The 25,158-nt window shown below is 36.5% G+C and overlaps 1 protein-coding gene across 3 annotated transcripts in view; it reads left to right on the forward strand.

The window, feature by feature from the left end:
• Nucleotides 1-25,158, forward strand: part of PTPRM (protein tyrosine phosphatase receptor type M) — a 480,156-nt gene that overhangs the window by 271,901 nt on the left and 183,097 nt on the right. For all 3 annotated transcript variants that reach the window (XM_070940620.1, XM_070940621.1, XM_070940622.1), the window contains exons 8-11: nucleotides 11,432-11,740; nucleotides 12,251-12,360; nucleotides 14,598-14,799; nucleotides 17,793-17,895. In XM_070940620.1, the coding sequence (XP_070796721.1) occupies nucleotides 11,432-11,740; nucleotides 12,251-12,360; nucleotides 14,598-14,799; nucleotides 17,793-17,895 (724 nt within the window). The remainder of the gene's footprint in view (nucleotides 1-11,431; nucleotides 11,741-12,250; nucleotides 12,361-14,597; nucleotides 14,800-17,792; nucleotides 17,896-25,158) is intronic.

Consider the following 25,158-nt stretch of genomic DNA (forward strand, 5'->3'; position numbering starts at 1 on the left):
AATGAAGTGAAAGATGCTCTGGATGTGGAAAACATTATGTAAAAGAATGCAAAAAATATTGATGAATGTGATAAGGGTGATATACGATGGAAGCAAAGCATGCATGACTGTAAATGATTAACAAATAGTTAAGTACAGACCATGGTGTGAGAAAAGGTTTAGAATCATGCTGTTGAGATAACCAGCCGAGGGAATGAGGGAGGGAGGGAGGGAGGGAGGAATATAAGAAGGCCAGCAGGCAGGCAAATGGCTAATGTCAGGTAAGGGAGGGCATGCAGGAGTAGTCAACATGGTACAAGAATTGTGGCTGCTGCAGGGCACAGCAGGGTGCATGAGAGGACAGCATAAGCGTGGCAGGGCTTGGGCTGGCTGCTGCAGATTACAGGAGGCTTCTTGAAGGTGCACAAGGGACAAGTGTGCATGGTATGGGATGGCTAGGCTACTGCAAGATGGGGAAGGATGCATGAGGAGCCAATGAGGTATGAATGGGGTAGGGTAGGAATGGTACTTCCAGGTGCTGGAGATTTACCAGGGTGACTTGTGACCTTTTCTGCTGGCTTCCCCATTGACTTTGGAAGGAAAGTCACAAGTGGCAATCACATGACTATGGGGCACTACACCTATTGTAAGTAAGCTATTGCCAGGCTCCCAGTTTGCAATCTTGTGACTGCAAGGGTTCTCCTGTGCGCTGCTTGGAGAGTCCAAGAATGGGTTAATTCTATGTTGTTGGCCGGAGACTGAGTTGCAATTTCTTTGGCCATGCCTCTTCTGCCAGGCTGAACCCCAGTTTTTCAACTCAGTCAGCCTAGAGGGAGACACGAAATCTGATTTCTCAGTGTAATTTGGTTTAAAACAACTAAAAATAGCGATCAGAGCAAGATACAGAGAGCAGCGTTTCAACGCTACATTGCAGAAGCACTGCAGCAGAGCGGCTGGGATTCCTATGCCGGCATCAGCCAGGGGATCAAAGATTCATTCCCGCAACTCAGGGAGTGGCAAGGAGCCAGCGGCCAGGCTTATTTCTTCGCCTCCACTGGCTAGATTGCTCGCTTCCAAAATTTGCCTGAGGCAGATAAAGGCTTTGATCTGCAACAAATAGAGGCTCCCTCCATTGTGCTTTGCAAACTGTGTTGCCGGTTTCGTGCTATTTGGCAAATCACAGCATTTGTAACCGTATTGTCAGTTTTGTGCATTTTCTTCTGCCACTGCTGATTAAGTGCGCTTACAGGTCGTGTTGTTGGTTTGGCGCCAATATACTGGCTTGGACTCGCAGTGAGTATTGCAGATCCCTCGGTCAGCCTGCCACCTATACCAATGGCCTCAGCCAGAGTTATTATTCAAGAGGATCCTTCCCAGGCTTGGGATTTGACCCATATTAGGCCCGGTCTAGCAGCTGCATGATAGCAGGAGCAGATATAGCCTCCCAAAATGGCGGACCAATCTAACTCCCAGAGCAGTGATTCAGCTGACTCTTCTCCTAGACACTTCTGGAGGGTCTAAGAAACTTCTGACCCCAAAAGAGCAGGGTCAGTCTCTAAGGGGCCTTCTACCATGGCCAAAGCCAAAAAGTTGAGGACTATCTCATCAACTTCTGAGAAGGATGCCAAGAGAAGGCCTCCGTTGCCCATGGCCTCACAGCCTGTTATATGCCTTCCCTCCAACTCTTCTCATTCCGAGGGTCATCAGAAAGATCTTATAAGAGGAGGCAGAGGTTCTTCTAGTGGCATCCCATTGGTCCAAGCGTCCATGGTTTGCGGACCTACTGAATCTATCCATCTCTCACCAGTGGAGGATAACCCCAGACAGGATCTCCCTCAGCCAGGGGCCCGTGAACCACCCAGAGCCTCAGTAGCTTCAGTTGACTGTCTGGCACTTGAAAGGGAGGTCCTGAAAAGGAGCCATTTCTCTGAGAGTGTAATTTCTACTATTCAGGCTTCTCAACGCCTAACAACAAACAGGATATACAAAGCCACCTAGACATACTTTTGTCACTGGTGCGCCAAGACTAAGTTCCCACATTGGTATCAATTCCCAATGTTTTAGACTTCCTTCAGGAGGGGTTCGATAAAGGCTTGTTCACAAACATCCTACGCTGGCAGGTGGCCGCTTTAGCCACCATCCTGCCCTGTGATGAAACAAATCCCCTCTCTCAACACCTAAGGATTTGCATTTTTCTGAAAGAGGTCCATAGATATCCGACTTGGGACCTATCATTGGTTTTACAGACACTCACATCCCTTTCATTCAAGCCGTTGGGGTCTGCCAGCCTCAGACTATTGACCTTTAAGGTTGCCTTCCTTAAAGCGCTCACATCTGTTCAGCAAATTTCTAAGCTGGCGGCCCTCTCGGTGAGACAAGATTTATGCATCTTTCACCAAAATAAAGTCATTCTACGATTAGATCCAACATTCATGCCCAAAATTAACACTTGGTTTCACAGAGCCCAGGAAGTCATCCTACCAGATTTTTGTCCAAATCCCAGGCATCCTCGAAAATGACAATGGCATACTTTAGATGTACACAGAGCAAGTACATCAGCGGAACTGTCTCCTTCTGGAGGACAGAATCATTGTTTATTTCATTTCAACTCAGGTCCATGGGAAAGAAGATGACCCTATCCACCATTGGGCACTGGCTGAAGCTGTGCATTGTGCTGGCCTACGAACATCAGGCCAGGCCTACAGCAGGCCGCATCACGGTCCACTTGACCAAAAGCGCAGCCACCACAGCCGTTTGGGCTACGCAAGCCTCCATTCAGGAGATTTGCAGAGCAGCAACTTGGGCTTCTACTTCACCATTTATCAGGAATTTCAAATTGGACATGTTTGCCTCATCTGAGGCGGCGTTCGGGAGTGTGGTGGAGAGTTCTTCCTGTAGAGGGGACCCTGGACCAATCGGCTCCCCGCCCTATGGATTTTTAGCTTGGGTATATTCGATTCTTGGACTCTCCAAGCAGCGCACGGGAGAAAGAACATTGATCTTACCTGAACATTTGTTCTATGTGCGCAGTGGGAGAGTCCAATCCTACCCTGGTTCCTTATGGGTTCAGTGTCCAGGTGTGGTCGATTTCATCGTACTGGCTACGTCCTCTCCAGGGCGAAGTCATCGAAAAACTGGAGCTCAGCCGGGCAGAAGGGACATGGCCAAAGAAATTGCAACTCAGTCTCTGGCCAACAAGACAGAATTAACTAATTCTTGGTCTCTCCCATAGCACACATAGAACAAACATTCAGGTAAGTTTAACATTCTTTCTGGGTCATCCAGAACTTTGAGGACTGGTTTTAAAAAAGTCCAGCCCCATTGTAACTTCAAACAGTCACTGAATATGTTTAACTAAGGACTACCTGTATCAAAAACCATTGTGATGATGAAAATGGAGGAGACAATTGCAGATTATGCATGTAATGAAAACCTAGAACAAGTAGATAATTTATGTACCTTGGTAGAAAGATAGCTATTGAGAAAAAATATATCGAGAAATGTTAAGGTATGCAAACGTTGATAGAAAAGTAATCTGCGCCTTCCGCCGCGCTCTAAAGACCTTTTTATTTCACCAGGCGGGCCTGGCCTAATTTTCCCCCTCTTTTAAACAATTTTAATATTTTAATTTTTTAATTTTTAATATTTTTACTCCTTAAAGTTTAAATTTGTTTTAAATTGATTGGGGTTTTAATCTGTCTGGGCCAAACTATTTAATTTGATTTTATTTCTGTTTTTTAAATTTTGTATGTATGTATTTTATCGTTGGCTGTTCACCGCCCTGAGTCCTTCGGGAGTAGGGCGGTATACAAATCAAGTAAAAGTAAAGTAAAGTATATGGTCTGTTGCAAGGAATAAATGCTTGCAACATTAAACAAAATGGACTTTTTATAACAGCATGCTTCTATTATATGGAAATGAGAGTAATGTACATCAGGAAAACATGAAAGTAAGTTGAGTACAGTGGGAATTGTATGTAGAAACAAAGGAATAGAGAGGATTAAGAAGGAAGGTTTGAATGAATATGCACTGAATATAAAACTGAACAAACAAAACAAAACAAGAGGGCTTGATCATTCAGAGAGAATTAATAAGAATAGAATTGCAAAATCTGGATCAGAAAGAAGATTAAATAGACTGAGAGATAGGAAAAAACCAAAGAAGTCATGGCTGAATGGAATTTATGAGATCCTCAAAAACAAGAGAAACAAGAAGTTTAAATAGCAAAACAATGGATATGTTTTACGGATGTAACAGAAATAAAGATGTTTAAAAAGATTTAGCGAGGTATAGTAAATTGGATTGCTATCACTAGTTTTAGCAATGTTTCCTTTTATTTTTTTAATCTCTACTTAATTTCTTTGGCCTATGATTTCTTACTCTTTTTCTGAACTCTGACAACATTACTTATCCTAAAAGAGAATTGCATAATGTGAATGTAAATACCCCTTTAAATTATCAATACAAATACTTTTCCTGGATATTATAATTTAGATAATTACTTGATCCAGATTAATTACATCTAAAGGCAGCTATCCGTGTTAAAGAATATATTCTATCATATAGAGTATTGAATGTGTTTATTTTTTTAAATGAATGATTGCTAATTTCTTCAGTTGGCCAGATGAATTATTGAGAAAGCTTTACAGAATACATTCAGTGGCTTCTGATGCACAAAATTAATACATCCTCTGGCTGCAATCCAACACTGTGTTAAGTGTTTCTTGTATTGATTTCAAATATCTTAAGCATGTTTAATGGATTGTTGCACAAATGAAAAAATATGTTACAATTTAAATCTCTTACTTTTCAAAATGGCAATAATAAGAATCTGGTTCTGATCTCTAAATAATTTTAGCAATTACATTTTAAATCAGACTGAGCAAAGAGTCTCAATTTTTATTTTTCTTATATGTAAAAAACATTGCTCCTGAACGCTCTCAGAAAATTAAAACCAAGATTTTCCTAAGCCAGATAACTTGCACTCTTTCTGAAAATTTTGAAGAAGGCAGTGTGACATAGAAGAAGACTGGACTAGTACTTTAAGAAAGAAAGGAAACAAAAATCTGAGTTACCTCTGTGCTATTACAGAAGAATATTAATACAAAAGGATTATGCTGCTACTGACCAAGGATAAGCTTAATGAAGCCAATGATTTATTATGCCAGAAAGATTTGTCCCACTGAGATCTGGCTTTTTCTAAAGTGGTGGAACTAGGTGATAATTTGAAAGGTATAATGAAAGAATTGAAACAATATTGGCTATTTTCCTGCAAAGCCTGTTTAGTTTAATGTACCATAAAGGTTATGCCTTTTTAGAGGCTTATTATATCTCATGCCATAGACTGGGTTCTTAGAAGAGCTGTCACGCTTAAATATTAAATCTAAGGCATTTGCCAATTCACCAGTGATACTGTAAAAAAGTGAAGGTTTTAGAATACAAGCCTAGCTTCAAGATGATGAGCTATAAATAAGCCGGCTCATCCAAGTGATTGAAAATCTTTAATTAATAATATCCCGTCTTTATTTAGCACTTGTTAATAATGATGGTTCCTAAAACATTGTCACACAATTTAAACAAGTGTAGATAGAATTAAGATTCACTGCCCCTCAGTGCAGTTTACCCCTCATGTAGGATGGCTGATTAAAAATAATGATGAAAAAAGATGAAAAATGAAATGATGAAAAAAGAGCTATTCAGAACAAAATTAAAGAAAACATTTTTAAAAATTCAAAATAGTTTTTATAATCCCTCAAAGGCTCTTAAATGTCATGTTTTATAATTTGACATCTATTCATATGATGTTCATCTACAAGTTTCCATTGTTTTTTCTAACATATATTGCAAATTTTTCTCAATTTTTATTAAAATTGTTTACTTTATAGATTTATATCCTATCTTTCAATCAGCACCATCAGGCAGTCTACATAATGTTTCATTTATTGAGAGAAATCAATTGTTTTCATTGACATCTTCATAGACTAGCTTTGTTTATTTAGGTATGAGGTAATTTGCTTATTTCTGCATTATTTTTTGTTTTGTTCACTGATTGCTTTCCAAACACAATCCCTCCCTCCCCCCCCCCTCTCTCTCTCTCTCTCTGTGTGTGTGTGTGTGTGTGTGTGTGTGTGTGTGTGTGTGTGTACGTGCTACCTCTCAGGTATTTGACAGAAAAGAATGAAAAAGTTAAAAGTTAAAAAAACAATGCAGAGTTATGAAATAATACTGACTGGAAAATGCTTATTGTTTCTAACTTGGGAGAGATATGATGCCAAACAAATCAGTTAAAAGTATGATAAAGCATAAACCGCATTTGGGGAATAAATAAAAGGAGGAAAATTGTATTGGTTTTATTATTTAATAGCAACTGCTTGAACCAAGAATGATTTTTTTATAGGCATGACACTCATAGAATTCTCCTTAGCAAGATTTATTATGATGAAATTAGTGGTAATACAAGAATTCCAGCAAATGAAGTATTTGCCATTTAGAATTAATATATCAATGTATATATTAGGCAGTATTTTCTTCACAGCTATAATTTTCTCACAGAGCATAATTTAAGTACACGGAATTACTTATTATATGCATATTTTGCTCAGTGTATTATGAATTTATCATTTTTAAAAATGACCTATTTTTATCATGTTTAATTAATACAGTAACAATAGAAGTTCTATTTCTAATTTGAATGATTATCTTTTTTTAATAGCATGTAGTGTATTCTCACAATTTCAGATGTCTGTTATAATTTTTGGTGCTGGAATGGACAAGCAAAAGGAGTGGGGGGGGAAGTGATTTAATATAGCTGGAAAATCTAACACAACCCAAACTGTGTTAGAAAATTAGGAGTCACTAATGCCTTGCAACACAAGCTTAACACAGATTAAATTGTATCTATCTATTAGATTATTATCTATTAGATGCGGCGGCTCAGTGGCTAGATGCTGAGCTTGTCAATTGAAAGGTTGGCAGTTCAGCAGTTCGAATCCCTAGTGCCGCGTAACAGGGTGAGCTCCCGTTACTTGTCCCAGCTTCTGCCAACCTAGCAGTTCAAAAGCACGTAAAAAATGCAAGTAGAAAAATAGAGACCACCTTTGGTGGGAAGGTAACAGTGTTCCATGTACCTTTGGCATTTAGTCATGCTGGCCACATGACCCCAGAGGTGTCTTCGGACAGCGCTGGCTCTTCGGCTTTGAAACTGAGATGAGCACCGCCCCTAGAGTCGGGAACGACTAGCACATATGTGCGAGGAGATTCTTTACCTTTACCTCATTAGTTTGCTGAAAGATTTGGGCCTTAGAGGAGTTGGCCTTGAACATGTCCAAGTCTTCTATCCAAATAGTGCAGAACACTGTATAAACTGTAAAACAGACATATACAGCCATAACATTGTCTTTTTATTTTTATGATTCTTTTTCACAAGCCTCCTGAAGTTTGTGATAAGACATCAGGCAGGAAAAAATCATTACACCCTGGGCTTTGCTTCTAATCCAAGTTTTTGATTATTAATGACAAGATCCTAAAATTACGCCTCATGGATTCTGAAATTGAGTTTTTGAAAAAGCACAGTAGATGTAATAGGAGATAAAGTATGAAGTTCCAGAGAAATGAGCTGTGAATTGAACCTGCAATAGAAATTGATCCTATCAGTCAGTTTTTTCTTTGTTCTCTGGAAAAGAAACAATAAGCACATGTTACTGACTGTCAAGGAAATGAGGACCATTGATTAAATTCGATGCTCAAGTGCCAGAGGCTACAACTACACTAGTTGGTACCCAAGATTGTGAACTGCAGCTGTCAGATTTCACTGCTTGATACCTAGATGAAATTGGCAGAAAGAGAGCAGCATAAAAAAATATTCCAGGTGCCATCAGGTGAAGAGCAAAAAGCTACCAGAGAAAGCTTTAAGCACCACAGATTTTGTGCTTACGGAAGCAATATTGACCTCTTATAGTGAATCAGTGGTCCTGGATAGTAATGTGATTCACACCATTCTGACCAATTTATAATAGATTAACATGCTATGCTCCATGACTCTTTCAATCAAACTGTTATAAATTGGGGAGGACCCAGCTTTATAATCTCTTCTTCCGTCTATAAAATTCCAGGAGAAAACAAATATATCATGTAAAATTTATCATGTAATATACAAAATATTGTATATTGCATACAAATACAATATACAATATACAATTAACTAGCAGGAAACTGCTTTTGAGAGAGATTTAGAATGTAACACAACTAAATCACACTTTCTTTCTTATGGGCTGATACATTGATTTTGTTATTTTGCTTTTCTATGAAAGTATTACAATGTTTTAACTACTTCTTATAACTCATTCAGTTTCAAACAGCCCACTTAAGGCACATTCCACTTTCTTTTCATTCTACCTATTCCAGAGACAATATAGAGGTAGTTGCAGCCTCATGGTATTCAGTCTTGGTCAATAGAACAGAGAAATTAATCTCCTGCAACAAGGGTGTGTTCTAAAATTTTTTACTACATGGAACTTTGGGGAGTCTTCTGAATTTTGTGGACCGCTTTAGCTTTCAGCATCGCAGCTGCCGCTTTTTCAGACGTCTCGGCAGCTGTGGCTTCCTCCAAGACGTCCTTAAGCAATAACTTCTTTCTGCTTAAGAACTTTTTTTGGAGAGCCCTGTCCCTCATGCCGAATACAATGCGGTCGCTGATGGCCTTGTCCACATTATCAAACTTGCAGTTGGCAGCGATTTGGCGCAGGGCGGCCACAAAGTCTTTGATTGATTCTCCTTCCCTCTGCTCCCTCTGATGGAAGGTGAATCGGTTGGCGACCGGAGTTCCCGTTGGTGCGTAGTGTTCTTGTAGCACCTCCTGGAGATCAGTCCAAGACATCTCCTCGATCTCCCTTGGTGCCACGAGGTCGATGGCCATCTCCAGCACTTCGGATCCTCAATGTGCCAGGAAGAGGGCTCTTTTTCGGTCATCGTTGAGGTCCTGGTAGTTGTTCCCCCTCAGGAACTGGCAAAACCAGACCATGTAGGACCTCCACTTCTCCTTCCCGGGGTTGAAAGCTGCTAGCGATACGAGTGCGGCTTGCGATGTCGCCATGGCTTCGGTGGCTTTGTCTTCATGACTTCAGCTCGGTTCAGCTCTTAGTTGGGTAGCGGTGTGCCACGAGGTTCTCGCTGCAGTACTTTTGAATCCTTCGTCGCCAGTGTTAGATCAGGCGCAGGAAAAGAAGACACGACCAGCGTGGTCCATTTAGCACTTTTATTGAATGAGAATAAGACTGGTGGCTGCGCTGCCGGAGCTCTCCTTTTAAGCGCTCCCGGCAAGTCGGACCGCCCAGAGACAGCATTTTGAATTTCCCGCCAGAGAATTAGCCAATCCCCGGCGGCTGTCCTTATAAGGACATAACAATTTTCTTGCATGAACATAAGCAGCTTTTAACTGCAGAATCCTCATGAGTAAATGAGTATGCAAACTAAGGAATAACCCCTGTACTGTTGAAGGATTGTTCCTTTTCTCTCATATAGAATCTGAGGTTGATGGGGAGAATTTTTATATGGACTAAGTTTTGTAGGGATCTAAAATTTCAGGGTATGTTTCAAATGTTTTCCTCCAGGAATTTCGCTTGTGCAATGACCACCTCCTTCCTCTGTATGCACAGTGGAATAGGAAAGCACTTGAAAGCCAACACACAGAGAGGCAATTTGAATATCATTGTTGAATTGGAGGTGCTGATCTCATTTTCATCTCTCTTCCTGTGTAACTAACAACAGAAAGGTGGGCAGAATTGAGTTCTCATGCTGACTATGCATGCTCATTGCTTATTCAGTAGTAACTCAACATATATACTTGACACCTTCATTTTTCCAAAAGCTAAATTTCTTTTTCACTTAAGAAGGATTAGGACCATCAGTGATTATGGTGATTTTCATGAAAATTTTGCGAGATCAGAGCCAAATAGGACAATAAAAGGAATTGAAATGAGAATTATACAATGATTTTCACCAAACATATGCCAGACAGATTACTGGAACTGGAAATGATAGAAAGTAAAATGTATTTAAGCTCAAAAACCTCATAGAATAAAAAATGGTTGCTGAAAACAATAAATGTAAATATGAAGAGTAGATAACCATGATATTCTTGCAGAAGTATTTTAGAACAATATTGCAAGTTTGCAGAGATTCATGCCACTCAGAAGTAGTAGACTCTTGTGGCAATTATTTAGAACATTCTTGGTGAAAATACATTGATTAATAAACATGAGCTGGAACATGCATAGTAATCTATTTATTATAAGCACTTTCTGGCTCGTTAAAACTCATCTTAGTATACAGATAAATAAACAAGGAAATTCTCTTTTATCTTCTTGAGTACTTTCATTTGAAATAAAAAAATCAGATTATTCTGCTACATTTGTATAACTCCATTGACTCCATTCTATGCAGTAGTTTTATAGATACACAAAGCAAGTTCCACCCCATAGCATAATATAAGGCAAAAGTAGTTTAAACATCCATTGACTATAACTACTTGGACAGCATAAACAAAAAAAGAATGGTTTTCGTGGAAGAATCAATGCAGGAACTGTCATAAAGTTATTTTTTTTTAAATCTCTATGACACTGTCATCATAACAATGACTTTAATATAACAAAATTAAACATAGTTCTTGTTGCTGTCTCCCTGTTGCTAGTTGGAGGTATCAGGAAAAATTTTAAGCTGTGTCATTATTTGAGCTGTATGTATAAAGAAAGCCATGATGTACAATTAAAATATAATTTTAAATTTCCCACAGCTAGTACTTTAAGTTATTGGTATTGCAATCTGTCTTGCCTAACATAGAGCTAAATTCTTCAGAGAAACTATCTTTGATTTTAAAATTGAATATTTGGTTGCTGTATACTTTATGTAGAATGATCCATAAACAAGGTTAGTTGGACATATTCTTAACAAGAATAAGTTAAATAGTTACATAGAAGGCCAAAATATTTATGTGGTAGTGTTTAAAAAGAATTGGTGGATCTATCTAGGTTTGAAATTTAATTTAATTTAATCTTATCTTATATTTATATTATATTAAATTTCTAGTATTCTTACTTTATCTTGCTTGGATGTTCATTTTTTCTGAGTTTGTGCAAAAATTTACATGAATTTTCTTGTATATGTAAACACTTATATGTTTTCTACTTAATTTCTGTTACAGTAAAAATTTTACTGTAAACATTTTTCTAAAATTGTTTTTTAACCATTTATATTCTATCACATTATTCATGTAAAAAAATTAATCTGAGAATTGTAATTAAGTGTTTAGAGAAACAGAAACTATATATGTTCCTATCCAAAGAACAGACTGGAAAATTTAAATTAAGTAATTTCATACTAATACAAGGGTCCAAGCAAAGTCATTTCATATCTTCAAACTCTCACATTAAAATGTTTGCCTTCCTTTTCTTTTCAGATCCCGTGCATGGTCCAAGAAAGCTTGAAGTTGTAGAGATCAAATCCTGGCAAATTACCATTACCTGGGAGCCATTTGGCTACAATGTGACGCGTTGCCATAAATATAACCTTACAGTCCATTACCGTTATCAAACTGGTGGACAGGAGCAAGTTAGAGAAGAAGTGAGCTGGGATACTGACAATTCACACCCTCAGCACACCATTACTAATTTGTCCCCCTACACTAATGTCAGTGTCAAACTTATTCTTATGAATCCTGAAGGAAGAAAAGAAAGTCAAGAAATTGTGGTACAAACTGATGAAGATGGTAAGTTTTAAAATGTAATGTTTCTAGCATTTAATATGAACTAGACAACCCATGACTGATGTGTCAATATTTCAGAGAGATTTCTTTTACCTAAATAGAGAAATAGAATGACCATGTGGACATGGGAGCGACATCCTGTGGGCTTTCTCACTGAATTTCTTTGTGGGAAGCTGGCAGTGGAAAATCTCCCTTCCCTTCTGTTTCCTCTTTGCCTCCACTCCACTTCCTAGCATATAAATTACACACATACACATGGTGGTTATATCAATAGAAGAGTTACTATATATATATCTCAACTACATGATTTTAACTGTTTGATTAAAACTGTTTAATGGACAGAACTCTTCAGAAGTTATTTTGCCACTGAAAACCATTGTTACTTTAGAACTATTTGAATATATCTTATTAGTACTCTGCCAAACGATTTCTGTAATCTTAAAATGAAACTTCAGTGTTCCTAAATTACAGTGTACTTTGCTAAACATCTTATTCTTTTATTTTATTCATTAGTTCCAAGTGCTGTTCCACTTGAATCTATCCAGGGAAATACTTTTGAGGAGAAGATTTTTCTTCAGTGGAAGGAGCCAGTACAAACATATGGAGTGATCACTTTATATGAAGTATGTTATATATTTAACTATAGGCTTGATTTCAATCAATATCATAAAGTACTTTTCTTATATATCTGATGATTTTTCCTATTGATTCACAATTCAGGTTTTAATTACACTCATTCTACTTTAGCATTTTAATTAGACATTAGAAAATTACAGAGGAAAAATATAATATGGCACATATTAATCTCTACATTAGATGTTGATTTTTGTTGATTAATCTCAACATTAAGGTGTTGATTTTTGGTACTTAGGATACCAGTGCTGCTTATACTTCTATAATATTTTTTCTGATAACTGCAGTGAGTGCCTCAACTCTACTTTCTAGGCAAATCTGTTTATCATTACACCCCTTTGTTACTTCGATACATACACAGATTTTCTCCATCTCATCTCATTCTGTTCCCAAATTAATTTATGCCCACTATTGCATTTTTACAGTTTTATGAAGAAAAAAATAAGAAGAACCTTTCGTTTATTAAAATGCAAATTCAACAAAATCATGTTATTTGTTAATCTAACAAAAGAACTATAGGACACCTCTGCCCTAAGATATCTTGCGTAAATATACTGACAAAGCATTGTACATATTTTGTTGTCAACCTATAATCACTGTCAAATCTCTTACTTGACTGAATTAGTTTGACATTTATGTTTTTTCTTCATTTTCAGAAAGAGATGTTAATAAAACACTGTTTTATTATAAAAGAAGATAATAATTTACTGTGGAAAAATATATTTCTAAAATTGAGTAGATTAGAAAAATAAAATTGTGTGGGTAATGAAAAAGTTATTCTTCCTGTGATTTATTTTATTTCTAGACCAGCTTTTCTTATCTAGGGTTCTGTGAAAGGTCTCTCTATAGCTTCCACTTTTTGTGTTTTTTGAAATATTTATTCAGGGGTAACCTGAGACATGAACATTACTTCAAGGGTGAGATCACTTCAACAAAGTGATCTAGATTATCTAAGTTCATAAACTTTCAAAACAGAATGAGAAACAGCATATGAAATATAATGGGGAAAATATTATGCAAGAATTGCCTCCAAAGAAACAGTTTGTAGCTGAAACAAAATGTTGTGAGCTGTCAGAACTCAGTACTGTACTATCAGTCAATCCTTATAATCTTGAAAAAAATGTTTGTTCTGAGTGTTTTGTTTTGAGCGTTGAACAAAGCATACATTTTGTTACAACTTTCAAACAAAACATGGCTATTTTAAGAATAGTATTTGCAAGTATTATGTCTGTTCTACAAGCCATGGTTGGAATGTTATCTTGCCACTTGCCATTAGTTTGTTGTTCCTGGGGTTTTTTGCTTGTTTGTTTAACCTACATATATAGCATCAGAACTTTCTGGTAATTCCTTAACAATAGTATTGGCTTAGACTGGATGGCATGATTAGGAATGCAGGAAAAATCAGAAAGCACAGTAGTGGCATTTTACTGTACCAGAAGTGAATCACCTATCCAATTCAGATATTTACAGATCTTTTGAGAGTTCCTCTCTCAATGAGATACTTGGATATTGACTAGAACCTAGGTGATAGAATTTTGGTAGTTCGCGGGTCTCCCTTTTCTGTCCCAGTCTTTTTGAATTATTCAAGCAGATTAAATTTTTGCCTTTAGTTGATTGTTGAGTGGCCAGCATAGTATCAATTAAGAAAAGTGCTGAGTGCAATTGTCATCAAAGTATTTCACAGCATCATCATCATTCTCACATATATTTTTGGTCAGTTTGCATTTTTGTGTATACCTAACAAACAGATATTCATTTATGGGGTCCTAGGTGATCTCTGAATGTGGTTGTTTTCTTGCAGATGTGCATTGATGATGTTGCCTAGTTTGGTAATAAAATTCTGGAAGAAAACAGCAAAACTCAAAGAGCACTAAGGATCCCACCATTCAATCCTTCTATCAGTTACTAATTTTCTTCCAAACCAAAAGAAAATTAAAAGGGGAGGAGGGAGCAGACAAGTTAAAAGTATTAGCTTCAATCTGAATTATAGCCTTTAAAATTATAAACTTGATATCTCTAAACCCTGAGGCTACAAAAAAAACAAAAACAAACAAACCCTCACAATATTTTGGCTAAATCTGTGTTCTATCATTGTATTTCAGACATGAAGTTCTTAAGAGTAAAATAACTTATCAGAAGGTGTCTGACATTGCAGTCATCTAAAGGATATATTGAATAATTATGCAATCCTTTTCCAACTTCTGATGATATTGGTATTCTTTTGTAGATCACATACAAGGCTGTCAGCTCCTTTGACCCAGAAATAGATTTATCAAACCAAAGTGGACGGGTTCTAAAGCACGGGAATGAAACACATTATTTGTTTTTTGGACTGCATCCTGGAACTACTTATTCTTTCACTATCCGGGCTAGTACAGCCAAAGGCTTTGGACCACCTGTAACAAGTCAATTTACCACAAAGATATCAGGTATTATTTATAATCAGCAACCTTGCCATTATGATAAGTGTTATATTCATTTAAATTGTTTAACTTAAATTTTACAATTTTATTATGGATGTCAGGAGCATATTTAAATTAAAGCAGTTAAAACATATTTCATTTCTAAACAATGTTATCTAAACATTACTGCACACATCCTTTTGCTTACAAAATAGTATTGGTATGAGTATATTATATTAAAACTCATTTTTAAAATGTTGAGACAAACTAAACTGATCAGACATAAAAACTTTCATCTCATACTAGGTTATTAAAATGGCCTTTTGGTAAATGTTCACATTTCTAATAATTTTTAGATTATTTATATATAACAGCCATTTTCTATTTAGCATGTGTTTTAACCATGTATATTGTCCAGAAAAATATGCAACTGAGATAGGTGGCCATATACATTTAATAAGCCACAACAATAACAATTTAAACAATATCTGACTATCCCAGGTCCTTAAGAAGGATTCAGGTATTGGATAAAAGAACCAAATTCAGTCTAAACATCTGTCCGGGTGGGCAACCAGCCATAATAATAATAACCATAATAATTAACCATTATAATTGCCTTCAGTGAGGTGCCTTTGATGTGGTCGTGGGGTACTCTGAGGAGGATGAGAGCTATGTCAGAGGTTCAGTCATATTAGACAGGTATCAACAAAGAAGCCAGACAAAGAGCATATCTTCCATAAACAATATGATGAGATGTAGAAACCCATGCCAGTTCAGTCGTCAACAAGGTCTGTGCAACGTGTTGGAGTTCTTGGAAATCTGATGACAAATGGATTATACGACTCAGGATTATTGGCTGAGCAACAAGGGCCAGAAACTGCAGGACTACTGGAAGGAAAGCAAATAAATAGAGATTGAAAACAAGAAATAATAATAATAATAATAATAATAATAATAATAATAATAATAATAATAACAACAACAACAACAACAACAACAACAACAACAACAACAATAGTTATGCATTTTTGAATGTTCAGTTGACTGATTTTCATGTTTAATGAATAAAGTAAATAATATAACAACAACAACAACAACAACAACAACAACAACAATAGTTATGCATTTTTGAATGTTCAGTTGACTGATTTTCATGTTTAATGAATAAAGTAAATAATATAACAACAACAATAACAACAACAACAACCAGGAGATACCAGAGTTGAAGAAAAAGAACTAGAAAAAAATAACGAAATATCATGACCTGACCATCGAAACTATGCAATTATGGATGAAACATGTGATAGTGATACCCACTGTCATCAGGGCACTTGGCACCATGTCCAAGAATTTTAAAAAATACATAAAGAAATTACGGCTTCCTGCAATAACACCAGCAGAAATGCAAAAAACTGCACTACTTGGAACATCATACATTTTAAAAAGATACTTGGTCGATACCTAGGATGCTGGCAGCAACCATTAGCACCAATCAATCATATTTGTGACACATTTTTAAAGGTTCAGTTGACTGAGTTTCAGGTTTAATGAATAAAAGAGATAGTAATAATAATACAAGAAAATAAAACAAAAAATAATAATCTGTTATTAAAGATAAAGTCCAGTGAGAAGAGGATATATGAAAATAATGCATCCAAAATCAGAAATAACAGAACAGAGGTTAGCAGTTCAACATTGCTTTATAAAATGAAATAAAGCATTCACAGAAGTAGAATTGAAAAAAAGCCTACAAAGATCTACCCAGGTCAAAGAAATCAAAATCTTGCCAGAAGTAGCTCAGACTGAAGAGGCAAACCAGGGGGATTGGAAGCCAACATAGCTATTGAATTGTTTTATTCCCAAACCAGGCACCCTGTCCTTTGCCTTATCCTGAGAAACATCAAAGCAAATAAAAACAAGAGAAATTGGAAAGAATAGCTGAGTATCCAGAGCAGCACAAAAACAATAGAATAAAGTTGCCTGCATTGAAGCTGGTTCTAAAGAAACAGCTAGCACAAGTATTAAAAGATGCCAATTTTATACAGGTAGATCTCGATTTACGATCACAACTGAGCCTGGAATTATGGTCATAAGTCGCTGCAGTCATAAGTCAAATCTCCATGTGACTTAATTTTATGACTGCATCTTGGCTTTCCTAGGTTAAGGAAAGACTTATTTTTAGGAAAAAAAATATTCATCCTTGGTATCTGCTCCGTGAAATTGAGGATATCAACGAGATACCCAACAATTTGATTCTGTTTTATGGCTGCACATATTATCATTCAATTCAGAAGAAATATGTGAAAAATCTGGATGCAAATTAGGACATAAAAAAGATGAAAACCTAAAGCACCATGCCATGACAGAAGTGGAATATGGAGATCATCTTAGGGAATATAAATTAAAAATTTTATTTAGTTCAGTCCTGACTACCAACAAGTTATTTTGATGTCCAAAAAACAGAATAATTCCTAAATTATTTATTTTATTTTTTTAATTTTTATTTTGATTTATATGCCGCCTTCTCTGGAGACTCGGGGCAGCTTACAAGGCATTAACTTGTTAAATTAATAGATTAAAGATCAATGTAAATTGATAAATGCTGCAGTGCAAGCTTGTATAAACTCAGGATCATTCAGGATCTCATTACTGAATATTCTGACATAGAAGGATATCCTGTCACAGAAGCTGTATGGTTGTCAGTAGGCTGACAAGTTCATCAAAGAGAAGGAAATTTAGAATGCTCTGGGTATGTGGCTCTGCTGCAGGGGTGGGTTCTACTTACCTTTACTACCAGTTCGCAATAGGATTGCATGCGCAGATCGCCCATGATGACATCCGGGGTGGTGGGCGGAACCTCCTGCCGGTTTTACTACTGGTTCTTGCGAACTGGTCCAAACTGGGGGGAACCCACCACTGCTCTGCTGTAAGCACTATTTTTAGGAAGACTGTTTTAAGATCCAAATGATATGAAAGGGAAAAATTAAATGAGTCTGCTTCATGTGTTCTTGTTTGTCTAGCACCTTCTATGCCACCCTATGAGTTGGAAACACCTTCAAATCAAACGGACAGTACCGTGACCGTTCTGTTAAAGCCTGCACAAAGCAGAGGTGCACCAGTCAGGTATTGTGTTGTTGGGGAAGATGTACAAGATTAAAACAGAATTGATTAATTCTTTGACAGTGTTTTCTGGGGATCTTTCCTAATTCAGCACAGTTTAAATCCATGTTTGCATTATCTCTAATTAAACTAAATGGCAGACGAATACGAAAACCCTTTGATGTAGAGCACTCAGGTATTATGTGCAGGATTTCAGTACTTAGTCTTTGAAAATAAAGAACAAAGCTATAGTTCTCTTATGTGGGTGGTTTCTTTACTTTTACAAGGTAATTGCTTATTGCAGTGGTATGAGTTCAAGGGTGCTTCATTACTTTATCCTTTGCAACTGTGTTTTCTATAACTAATCTCTCTTGCAACTAAGGATTTAATCACCATTATTTCAGGTAATCAGATGAGATGCTAGGAAATTTAAAAATTAAATTAGATTATAATCAAGTTAGGAAAGAAGAAGGAATGTTCACTAAATAGTGTTTGGCCAAGTAGCCTTTCAGCCTCAATCTTCAATATGATAAGATTAATAATATGCTGCAGAATTGCAGTAAGAGATACAGCAAAATGATCTAAGTTAAATATTTTGGAAATCCTCAAATGCTACACAGATGCTTTTCCTCCAGTGATACAAATTTTTATGCAGGATCTAATCTGAGTCGATCACCAGCACCAAAGGTTTATTCTTCCAAACTTGTTCATGCTAGAGCCCATCAAGGAACTTCTCTTTCTCTAGAATATGTGCACTGGGCTATTCTACATGTTATATGTAAATGGTGCCTGGTTGTATATAGTTTTTAGTTGTTAATTAGGGTATTGATTTTGGTCCCGGTGACCAACTCACACTGGATCCTGCAACATTATCCTGGGACACATATATTTACCTTCATTGGCAAGGATTTTTGTCTTATTTTTCATTATTTAAGGAAGTTCAACTATTTCTAGCTGGTGTTTTACTCTCTCTGTGGTTTATATATTTTAATTTTTTTTAGTCTTTCATTTTAATTTTTTTATATTTTTACAATGATTAATTTTAATTGTTGTTTTGTTGTATAGTTGTACACCACTCAGAGTTGTTTGTGAGATAGTTGGCCATATAAATACCATTAATTAATTAATTAATCTTGTACTTGAACTCTTTTGGCTAAAAATAATTATTATGGGAAAAATAATATACAGGGTCAGTTGGCAGTTAAAAGAAAATAAAAACCTATATTCCCTGCTTCAGATTATTTTTATCCCAAGTCCTGCCCATAGGATTTACTGTGCTCTCAGTGGGTAGTTGAAAAAAAAAATAGCCTCCAGTCCGCCATACCAATTGCTAATTAGCAAAGAAGGAATTCCATAGTGACAAATAGGTGGGCTATTTAGATTTATTTTATGATAATGCTTAATTACATGGAATCTCCCCTGCACATTGTATTTCTATTACCAGAAGTAAAAATTAAAAATTGTGAAGGACTGCATAAGATGAGATAAGGCAACTTTTTTTACAGTGATTTTTTAAAAGTGCATTTTCCACTATCTTTTTTCTTAAAATAGAAATAATCTGTAATATTGCCTTTTAAATGTACGTAATGCCTTATCCTTTCATTGTTAATGATATAGATTGTAAAGTAATTCAACAATAAAATATAAGAACACTTCTTTCGTTATAGTTAAGGTGGGGTATCGTTGAACTTTAGTTAAGTAAATCAGTTTCCAGAAGTCTCATTTTTAAATGGTGGGGACAAGATTGTCACATCTACAATCATTCCAAGGGACTCTGAAGCAATAGACTTTCCCAGCTGATTGTTTCTTTAATCTGTATTCATTCTGAGTAAGAAAAATGTAGCTGTACTTTATGTTCTTCACTAAGTGCAATGTCTGTCTATTGATTCTGCTGTAACTATCTGGCATGGTTAATGCAGTTTCTTGGAACTCTTCTAAACTTTTCTGTGTAAATGATTGTTGTTGGGTTATTGATCAATACATCAGTTCTGTCACATAAAAATCTTTATTTCCTCTGATAGATAGAGGGAGAAGGCAGAAAGAAAGTAAGCACAAATTTTAGTACATTATTGCCTAGGACTGCTTTGTTTACAATTTATACCTCCATTTATCATTTCATCTAGAAGAAATATAAAATTAGAATGTTGCTTTCTGTTTTAACTTTATTTGGATTCAATCCACTTCAATTACAGTTCTGGCAGCTTGAAAATAAATACATGGCATCATGAATTTAAGAAGCGTTCTTAAAAAAACAATTATGTACAATTTTCTGGAACAAGCTGCTAATGTTTAATGTGATCCTCAAAAGCAAATTGTTAGCTTTTGGAAACATAATTTCATTTACTATTGCAATCTTTATTAATTATATAAAATATGGACAGTTCATTCTATGATCTTGCTTAAAGAATTTTGGAACATCAATTTGGAATTGTGTTTTAGCTTGTATTTCAGTCCCACCCCCCATTTAATTAAATCTTATCTCCATACATTTTCAGAATATAAAAAGAATATATTTTATACTAATATTGGCTGATACATTCAATCTATGTGAGTTTCTATCATTTTCATATATGTAAATATTCTGAGTATATAAAAATTAAATGACTAACTATTGTCTTCTTTCAATTTAAAACTCTGGCATTGAAAAGAGGTTTAGCCTCCATTTCAGTTAAGTAGTGAATTCCTTTTTTCTGTGCATTCAGTCCAACAAAGAAGAATATGAAACAAACAGTTAATTATGAGGGAATTTGGGGGGTTTTTGGTCTGAAATCTAGTAAGCATGCTTTTATGGAATGTTATGAGAACTTAAACTTTTAATAAGTTTCTAGTACAGTTTTAATACTTTAGTCACTTTAAATCAAATCCACATATTTTTCTTCCATGGGCATTCTTTCTTATTTTTTTTTTTTTAATTTGATTTATATGCCGCCCTCCTCCAGAGACTCAGGACGGCTTACAATGTGTTAAGCAATAGCCTTCATACTTTTGTATATTTATACAAAGTCAGCTTATTGCCCCCACAAACTGGGTCCTCAATTTACCTACCTTAGAAAGGATGGAAGGCTGAGTCAACCTTGAGCCTGGTGAGATTCGAACTTACAGTAATTGCAGGCAGCTGAATGATAATAACAGGCTATTAATCTGCTGCGCCACCAGGCTCTTATTAATGCTGTAAGCCTCATAAATTTTAAATTTCACATTGCTAGTCCAACAGGTTATCTTCAAAATATCAGATATAACATATAATAAATCTATAAAAATTGAGGAAGAATTGTATTGCATCTTTTCCTTTGAGTTAGGATTATTGCATTGTGCTGTTAATTGAACAGTATTGAAACTTCAAAATAAAGCAATGTCAATTTTAAAGATGATATTTTGATGTGCCACCATTCCAAGCATTAATTATTATTTTTATTTTATTCCTTCCATAGTTCAAAAATTATTTGAAAGAGGTGCTTCAGAATGCACAGTAGCATAAGTATGGAAGCTTACATTATCTTACTTAACTATAATTATTACTTAACTATAAGATCTGTACCCAGACACTGCTTTTCATCAGCTGCATCCTAATATTAATATGACTCTTTCAATTTGCATTTTACAACTTTTTATCCATTTGTACTCCTGAGATAGATGTCATTATTCTGTGATGATATGTCAGTACCATATTTGAGGAGCAAAAAAGTATCTTTTACTTTTCTTGTTTCTTTTTCAATCCATAGCTGCAATTTTGGACAATATCAGCATAGCTGTCAACCTTAGAGCTGTTGTTCAATAATGAGTAATTGACAATTTGTGCAGAAGAGACTTGACTGAGAAATAACTGTCAGACACAGATATAAATAATAGCTGTGCAATAGATTATATCAGTCATTAGGTAGTAGAGATGGTACTTGAGAGATGGGTCTTTATTATTAAGATTTACTCTTGTATCCTGATTGTCCATTTCACAGAGTGGGAATTCCAGTCATATTGTTTCTGTTAGTAGATGGAGGCAGTGTTTATCATTTCCTATCTTCTCTTCAATTCCCAGCATTAGTACCATCACTGTAGCTGCAGCACCACTACGGTAGTGGAAGGTCCCAGCCTTTTAAAACAGATGCCAGAACTGCACTAAAATAAAATCCGCAAAACCCCACCCACTGTCAAAGATTTTTACAGATTCCCTTATAAATGGTTTAAATACTCAAGCATAAAACTAGTCAAGGATTCTATTGATTTAGGCTAAAGAAGACAAACAATTGAATGGCTTACCTCCCCCACCTTCTCGTTCTTATCCTTAGATTTAGCAACTTTAATATGCAATCTTGGAAAAGGCTTGAAAGCTTCTTCATTTTTCAAGTCTTTTTCCCCCATATATTTTAATGGAAAGCATTTAGACCTTTCATTTCCATTACCAACATTGTGAAGGAGTATAATCCAGGAGGTTTAGATGATACCATTAGGTTGTTTTATAGTCTGAATTTATAGACATCATGAGTATGCCCTAAAGCAGGAATCAGGAACTTGTGGCTAGCCAGATGTTACTGAACTATAATTCCTAGCATCTCATGGAGCATAACCAATTATTAAGGATGACAAAGAGTTGTGGCATAACAATACGTGGAAACCAGAGTTAAGGAATGTTCTAAAACTTAAATATTACTTTGTCATATTTTCTCAGCATTCACACTGCCATCATAAATGTCATACCATTATAGATATTGTTAATATCTAATCGGGACAGAGGTTGCTCCTCTGTTCTGGCCCTGTTAGACCTCTCAGCGGCTTTTGATACCATCGACCATGGTATCATGCTGCACCGGTTGGAAGAGTTGGGGATGGGGGGCACCGTGTTACGGTGGTTCTCCTCCTTTCTCTCAGACCGGTTGCAGTTCGTGTTGGCAGGGGGGCAGAGATCAACCTCGAGGCCACTTATATGTGGAGTGCCTCAGGGGTCGGTCCTCTCGCCCCTTCTGTTCAACATTTATGTGAAGCCGCTGGGCGAGATCATCCGTGACTTTGGGGTGAAGTACCATCAGTACCCTGATGACACCCAGCTGTACATCTCCACCCCAGGCCACCCCAACGATGCCCTTGAAGTGATGTCCCAGTGCCTGGAGGTTGTGCGGATCTGGATGGGAAGGAACAGGCTCAAGCTCAACCCTTCCAAGACTGAGTGGCTGTGGTTCCCGGCATCCTGATATAGTCAGTTGACTCCATCACTGACTATCGGGGGCGAGTCTTTGGTCCCCGCGGAGAGGGCGCGCAATCTGGGAGTCCTCCTGGATACACAGCTGTCCTTGGAGGAACATCTGACGGCTGTAGCCAGGGGAACCTTCTGTCAGGTTTGCCTGATTCGCCAGTTGTGGCCCTTTCTTGATCGGGATTCCCTGTGCACAGTCACTCATGCCCTCGTCACCTCTCGCCTGGACTACTGCAACGCTGTCTACATGGGGCTCCCCTTGAAGAGCACCCGGAGGCTCCAACTGGTCCAGAATGCGGCCACGCGGATAGTCACGGGAGCCACATGGCGGTCCCATACAACACCTCTCCTGCGTGAGCTGCACTGGCTCCCAGTGGTCTTCCGGGTGCGCTTCAAGGTGTTGGTTATCACCTTTAAAGCGCTCTATGGCATAGGACCTAGTTATCTTCGAGACCGCCTGCTGCTACCGACGGCCTCCCATCTACCTGTGCGCTCCCACAGAGAGGGCCTCCTCGGGGTGCCATCAGCAAAACAATGTAGGCTGGTGACCCCCAGGGGGAGGGCCTTCTCTGTGGAGGCACCTACCCTCTGGAATCAGCTGCCCCCAGAGATAAGGAGAATCCAAGACCTCGGTGCCTTCCGCCCTTAAAACCTTCTTTTTCCAGCAAGCCGGGCTGGCCTAACCCTTTTTAAAATGTTTTTAATTGTTTGTTATTGTTTTTAATCATGGGGCCAAATTTATATATATATTTTAATTGTATTTTAATGTTTGTAGTTTATGTTTTTACTTGGCTGTTCACCGCCCTGAGTCCTCAGGGAGAAGGGCGGTATACAAATTTAAAAATAAATAAATAAATAAATAAATAAAATATCTGATTTAATATCTAATTAAAAATAAACATTAAGCAATACAAATCAGTTTCAGGCTATCATACACTCAAATTTGGGGGGAAGACAGAATTTCCTTCTTTTTGTGTTTGGCAATAATTATAAATATTAATTTTAAATACTTAGAAAAATAAAATTTTAAAAGCAAACTTCTGACAAATACATTCATTTATGTATATTTTGGTAATGATAATCTGCTTCTCTTTTCATTTTCTAGAGGACATTATTTAAGAATCTATACAATTGTAGACTTAAAATATAAATTACAGCATCGATTTCTGCCTAAAAAGCCTTATTGACTTAAATCTTAACAACCATACAATAACCTAAAACATAGTTGAGCAGTTCTCTGATAGAAAAGTGATAGAGGCTTTTTGAGAACTAATACTGTCATTCTATTATGGTAGGCAAATATTCTTATTTATAGTTAAATAATTGATTTGCAGTAACTTGATGCCATATGGCGTATGACTATTTTTTTAAAAAAAATCCCTATTACAAACTCAGTCCTGTTGACAGGTTTCCATTATTAAGAGTCTTCAGTTTCAGAACTTAAGTTATGTAGCCCTTACAGTGGTAGTCAAAGCTTAATTTGAAGTTTTTAATTTTGGCAAGAGTAATTCAAGGGCCATACTTGTACTATAACTATATTTATTCTCTTTACATAAAGTTTGGGGAGTTAGAATTATAAACTAGTTTTAAACAAAGCATTTAGGAAGTAATCTATATTTTTTAATCTTCAATACATGGAATCATCTATTGAAAGGGGCCATTTAAACCACTGAATTCAGTACACTCAACATCATTCTGGATAATTGATTCTACTATTAAACTGCTGATCATTAGGAAGTTCTTCCACAAATTCCATTGAAACATTTATTCTTGTAATTTTAAAATCATTATTCTATTTTAAATGTCTTGTAGTCCAGAACCCTGACTATATCCTATAGTTTTAAATGACTGAAAACTGATCTTGATAACATCCCTTCACATTTTTGAAGAACGTTATCATATCCCCACCTCAGATGTCTTTTCACAGGGCTAAACATACAGTTTCCTCCAATCTCTTCTTACAAGACTATTTTCCAATCCCCTGATCATATCTATTGATCTTTGCTGTGTCTCCTACAGTTTCTGTGAATTTTTCTTAAAATATGATGACCAGACACCACACTCAAGGCATGGTTGACTATGACTGGTGCACTTAAGAACAC

The sequence above is a fragment of the Pituophis catenifer genome, unplaced genomic scaffold (genome assembly GCF_029215685.1).
Source record: "Pituophis catenifer annectens isolate HBS135680 unplaced genomic scaffold, rPitCat1.0.hap2 SCAF_3, whole genome shotgun sequence".
Lineage (NCBI taxonomy): Eukaryota > Metazoa > Chordata > Lepidosauria > Squamata > Colubridae > Pituophis > Pituophis catenifer.